The 5,524-nt window shown below is 43.2% G+C and overlaps 2 protein-coding genes across 2 annotated transcripts in view; both read left to right on the top strand.

Annotated features, from left to right (window-relative positions):
• klf3 (Kruppel like factor 3 (basic)) overlaps window positions 1–5,524 on the top strand; it is a 39,912-nt gene that overhangs the window by 7,471 nt on the left and 26,917 nt on the right. The gene's annotated exons all lie outside the window — the stretch shown is intronic.
• Window positions 678–5,524, top strand: part of wdr19 (WD repeat domain 19) — a 17,171-nt gene continuing 12,324 nt past the window's right edge. The window contains exons 1-17 of the mRNA XM_010778057.1: window positions 678–769; window positions 870–935; window positions 1,052–1,177; window positions 1,377–1,492; window positions 1,601–1,716; window positions 1,916–1,996; window positions 2,276–2,388; window positions 2,489–2,662; window positions 2,745–2,815; window positions 2,899–3,071; window positions 3,211–3,331; window positions 3,442–3,548; window positions 3,668–3,784; window positions 4,044–4,199; window positions 4,334–4,481; window positions 4,780–4,993; window positions 5,241–5,400. Of these exons, the coding sequence (XP_010776359.1) occupies window positions 1,065–1,177; window positions 1,377–1,492; window positions 1,601–1,716; window positions 1,916–1,996; window positions 2,276–2,388; window positions 2,489–2,662; window positions 2,745–2,815; window positions 2,899–3,071; window positions 3,211–3,331; window positions 3,442–3,548; window positions 3,668–3,784; window positions 4,044–4,199; window positions 4,334–4,481; window positions 4,780–4,993; window positions 5,241–5,400 (1,980 nt within the window). The 5' untranslated portion in view covers window positions 678–769; window positions 870–935; window positions 1,052–1,064. The remainder of the gene's footprint in view (window positions 770–869; window positions 936–1,051; window positions 1,178–1,376; window positions 1,493–1,600; window positions 1,717–1,915; window positions 1,997–2,275; window positions 2,389–2,488; window positions 2,663–2,744; window positions 2,816–2,898; window positions 3,072–3,210; window positions 3,332–3,441; window positions 3,549–3,667; window positions 3,785–4,043; window positions 4,200–4,333; window positions 4,482–4,779; window positions 4,994–5,240; window positions 5,401–5,524) is intronic.

Genomic DNA, 5,524 nt, shown 5'->3' with positions numbered 1-5,524 from the left:
GGTAATGTTGTGAATCGAGTGGCCTGTGTTCATCGTCCATAACATACGCCTGCCCATACCATAACCCCACCACCACCATGGGCCACTCGATTCACAACATTACCCTAACCCTAATCCTAACCCTCACACCAGATACTGACTGGTTTTCGGACCCCCCCAGACCCCCCCCAATAAAGCAAAAATGCATGTTTCAGAGTGGCCTTTTATTGTGGCCAGCCTAAGGCACACCTGTGAAATAATCATGCTGTCTAATCAGCATCTTGATATGCCACACCTGTGAGGTGGGATGGATTATCTCGGCAAAGGAGAAGTGCTCACTATCACAGATTTTTTCAGATTTGTGAACAATATTTGAGAGAAATGGTTATTTTGTGTATATAGAAAATGTTTTAGATCTTTGAGTTCATCTCTTGAAAAATGGGAGCAAAAACAAAAGTGTTGCGTTTATATTTTTCTTCAGTGTAAGTTTGATTGAAACTTTTTTATATTTCAGTGCTGCTGTACCCAGTGAACAGTCATAGCGCACATTCAATTATCTTTCTTTTTATGATGATTGTAAACTATTCCTGAGTTTGAAATCTTTTCAAAGGTTTATGTAGAACACTGCATTTGCTACTTTAATTTCAGTTATTTATATGCCTTTTTCCGAATAAAACAAACTAATCCTTGTGTGACAGAGCGTTTTCATCCTCGCTGATAAAGCCTGGGCGGGTTCTAACCTTCTGTATAAGTGGCAGAAAAGCCTTGGAAATTATATTGCTGTTGCAGGGTGAGTAATAAACAACAAACTTGCGTGATGATATACTTCTCTTGATATAAGTCATGATGGCACAGTGCCTAAAATGTGCATGGTATTTCTAATCATACAGGCAGGACAATTCTGTGAAAATATTTGATAGACATGGCCACCAGTGGACAGAACTCAGCATACCAGGGTAAGTGTGTGAGAAGTTAACATTACTTGTTTTCGTTCAGATCATAATCCCTTGCTGTTTGAAAAGGTTTGACAGTAAGTTCCTTTCATCATTTGACCCACCTCCCTCTCCCTTAGGCGCTGTGTGGGGATGGACTGGGATAAAGATGGGGACATTTTGGCAGTGATAGCTGCAAAATCCAGCTCCATCTACTTCTGGGATGCCAGCGTCAATAAAACCTCCCACATAGACAGCGGAATGAGGTATGGCCTTCCCCCAGAGAGAGAAATTAGCATTGGCTTAATCCTCTGAAAATCCAATGCCAGTGTTAAAGCATTAATCATTCCAGCTCATTTCGCTCAAAAGCAACTATCATTCTTTTTGGAGTAAAGCGGCTTTGAAATAATTGTTATTCACTTCTTAAACCCTGAGTATGCTTCCTGCTGTTTTTGCTTTCAACAGAGATCAGATGTCCTTTATTTTGTGGTCTAAGACTGGCCCACTGTTAGCAGTTGGGACAGTGAAAGGAAATCTATTGATTTACAATCAGCAGACCTCACGCAAGATCCCTGTACTCGGTAATATACAACTAAACACAAATGCACACACAGATTCTTGCTTATAGTTTTGTTAGTTTTCATTCTCTTCTATACTTGTTTATCTCCTTCTCCCACCACAAATACCAGGTAAACACACAAAGAAAATCACTTGTGGGTGCTGGAACAATCAGAATCTCCTGGCTCTGGGAAGTGAGGACAACACTCTGAGCATCAGCAATCATGAGGGGGACACCATCCGACAGGTAGCCAAGAAGTACATCTTATCTTATCTTAAAACACAGGCAATACAAATCTGTTAGCTTCGCCGAGGCCATGAAACGACGTGGTTTTACATCAGATTATTGCCATTTGACTGTTAGTGTCATCAGTCAGGTCTTTGAGTGGGGTCATGTTGGGATGCCATCCCCATTGTAAGCACAAATGTTATGTTATTTTCCCCAGGCCTCACTGCACGGTGAGCCTGCTGAGATGACCTTTTCAGTGATGAAGACGGATGAAAGATCCGGTCAAGGAGAGAACACCGTAAGTCTAGGTTTTCTTCTCCACTTTCTCACTAACTTTAATTATCCACATTCTTCTGAATCATTTTTAAATTACATTTATAAAACATGTTTTCATATTAGTGTCTTGAGCTTAAGAATCACTTGTTTGCTTTGGTCATGATATCCACCATTGCCGATGTGTTTTAACTGTAAAAACCTATTAAAGCTGTCCAAAATGTACACAATATAGCAATATATTTAAAATGTAATTGTTTGAGTTTTACTTTATGGCATATTTTTACCTTTCTTGACTTTTCAGGTGAGTTTGTCTGTGGACAAGAAAATACTGATACTCTTCAATATCCACGACCCTGACAACCGGATAGACTTGACCTTCCAGCGTCACTATGGAAACATTGTGTCCTACCGCTGGTACTGCACGTTAACACACACTAACAAGACACTTGTGCTTAATCTTATCAGTGAGATATGAGTACTAAAGTCACTTCTCTTCCTCTGTGCGTCTCTCCAGGTATGGTGATGGGTATATACTGATCGGCTTCTCCCATGGGTACTTTGTGGTTATCTCCACGCACATCAGGGAGATTGGTCATGAGCTCTGTCAGGCTCACAACCATAAAGAAAGTCTCAACAGTGTGGCCATCTCAACAGCTTTAAACAAGGCTGCCTCCTGCGGGGACAACAGGTACACACTGGCTTTCAAGATAAACACCAAAACTGTGTTTATCAAGTGAACAGAAACTAAAGCCTTTTGCTTTCTGTTGCAGCATTAAGATCCACGACTTGTCTGATTTCAAGGACATCAGCAATGTAGTGCAGCTGGATGATGAGACTAAAGGTAAGACAGTCTGCCAGTTTTTCTGCCAGGGCTGTCTTGAAGGCACCACCACACACTTCTTTATGCTCTCTCTCCTCCTCCAGGTCTGGACCAGCTGAACTGGACAGACGACGGGCAGCTGTTGGCGGTCTCCACTCAGAAAGGGACGCTGCATGTCTTCCTCACCAAGCTGCCGATCCTGGGCAGCAGCTTTGGGACCCGGCTGGCGTACCTCACCTCGCTGCTGGAGGTCACTGTGTCCAACCAGGTGGAGGGGGTGAGAAACAGTATTACTTTAAACCCCTGCTCACACCATGTTATTTTTCCGCGTCTGGTTTAGAGAGATATATCGATCCCTAGCTGCTCTGCAATTACAAACCACCTTCAATCCCTCGTTGCTGCCTTTTGCTTTTCAGGAGAGTCCTGTGACTATAGAAGTGGAAGTAGAGCCTACCTTTATTGCGCTGGGACCGTACCATGTGGCCGTGGGGATGAACAATAGAGCCTGGTTTTACGACTTGATAGACCACAAGCCTGGTGTGTGTTAACCAAGAAAAACCATGTTAATTCATAAACATATTATTATTTGTATAAACTTATATCATTAGATGAATACCTATGGCTTAACAGTTTTGTTTCTCACTCAGGTTTTAAAAAGTTGAAGGACATTGAGTATTTGGGGACCATAGCAAGCATGTGCCTTAACTCTTACTACGCTGCAGCGCTGTTTGAGGGGAAAGTGCAGCTGCACATGGTGAGTCAGTGCTCTGCTTCTCTTTTTATCACCAACAATCATCCTTCATTGAGCAGGCTTTCCCATTTACTGTTTTTAGTGTGACTTTACTCCATATACTCAGTGTGTATTATGTTTAGATTGAAGGCAAAGATCAGGAGGAGAAGAAACAGATGAAGTTGTTTCCAGACGACGACAGAAAAGGGCGGATCCTTTGCCACGCACTCACCGCTGACTTCCTCTACTACGGCACTGATGTAAGGCCCAGCTTATCCTCCCCTCCGTCTGCCAACTAAAATGTATTCTAGCAGAAGTACTATTTTGTTAAAGTGGCATTTTTCATTAAGACTTTCCTTTGGCTTATTAATGTAAGCTATAAATGTCTCTTAGAGCCACATTGAAATTAGGTTGCTCAGTAAGTAATGAATAGAAGTTTGACTTTGCACTTTTCCTTTTATTATTCCCCTCCCTCAATCCCCGCCTCTCCTTTTCTAACGGGTGTTATCTGTTTGCCAGTCAGGTAATGTGGTGTGTGTCTTGGTGGAGGACTGGGAGACTGTGAGCAGCTACACCCACTCGGTTGGTGTGAGGAAAGTGTTCCCTGACCTAAATGGCACACGGCTGGTTTTCATCGACGACAAGAACGGTGGCTTCCTGCTCTCTCCTTCAAATGTTAGTACATATGGTAACTTACATCTATGGTACTTTGGCTGCTTATAAAACTAGATACTTAAATATGCAGTGACTAAATATCATGGTAAGACAATACGTATTATATTCCATGTCTTTGTATGTGTCCAATCTAGGCCACAGACTCCTGCTTCGAGCTCCCCAACTTCTCTCCCACCATCACTGGAGTGCTGTGGGACAACTGGCACTCTGACAGAGGAGTGTTTGTGGCCTACGATGATGACAAGGTCTACACCTACGCCCTGCACAAAACCACCATATATGGTAGGGTCACCACCATCACACACATTGCTCTGATGTGCTCGGAGGACAATAATGTCTGAGCCAAAAAACTGCAGTAAAAATAAGCTTGATATTATTCTCACTTTCGCTGAGTTAATCATTTGAACCAACAATATTTTTAGCTACATAGTTTATTAGTGACTAAAGATATGACCTGTCTTTGAAATTCCCCCCAAAAATTACAAAACGAACTGCAAATATTTGAATATGTAAATCAACAAAATACTATCATCTATCAGTACGTAATGAAAAACCAACGTGCCTCTCTCTGTCTGCCCAGGCCCCCGGGTGGTGTTGGTGGGAAGCACCGCACTCCTCTTTTCCCAGAAGCCTTTGCTCTTGCACAACGGGGACCTGACATGTCAGACAGCGAGCGGCAAGACCAGTGAAGTCACTCTGAGCACACACTCCTTCCTCAAGAATTCAACTGGCACCGCAACGGACTCACCGCCGGAGCTCAGCAAGCAGGTCGCCCAGGCGCTGAAGCTCAAGAGGTCGGTCATGTTGGAGATACTGACCATGTTTGATGTGTTATATTTTATATAATTGTCAGTTGGAAGTATATTTGGTTTTCAGTCAAATATGGGGGTTTTTCTTTCTGTGGTTTTGGTTGGATGCCGTTAAGGGTACATTAACAATATAAAGACAACTGTATGCAACTCCAATGTAACAGAAGATAGGTTTTTACATCTTTAGACACTATATGATATAAATAATATGTGTGTGTGTATTCCTGTGCAGGTTCCATGAAGCCCGAGGTCTGTGTCAGTCGTCAGGCAGCAGCACAGACTGGGCGGAGGTGGGCGGAGCCTGTCTGGTCCACATGGAGGTGGAGCTGGCCATCCAGGTGTACCGCATGAGTGGCAATGTGGGCATGGTGCTGTCCCTGCAGGGCATCCAAGTAACATACACACACACACACACACACACACACACACACACACACACACACACACACACACACACACACACACACACACACACACACACACACACAGACACACAGACACACACACACACACACA

This window comes from Notothenia coriiceps, unplaced genomic scaffold (assembly GCF_000735185.1).
Source record: "Notothenia coriiceps isolate Sejong01 unplaced genomic scaffold, NC01 NC01_scaffold00018996, whole genome shotgun sequence".
In the NCBI taxonomy this organism is placed as follows: domain Eukaryota; kingdom Metazoa; phylum Chordata; class Actinopteri; order Perciformes; family Nototheniidae; genus Notothenia; species Notothenia coriiceps.
The sequence above is the reverse complement of the archived record's forward strand: the minus strand, read 5'-3'. Positions and strand labels throughout refer to the sequence as shown.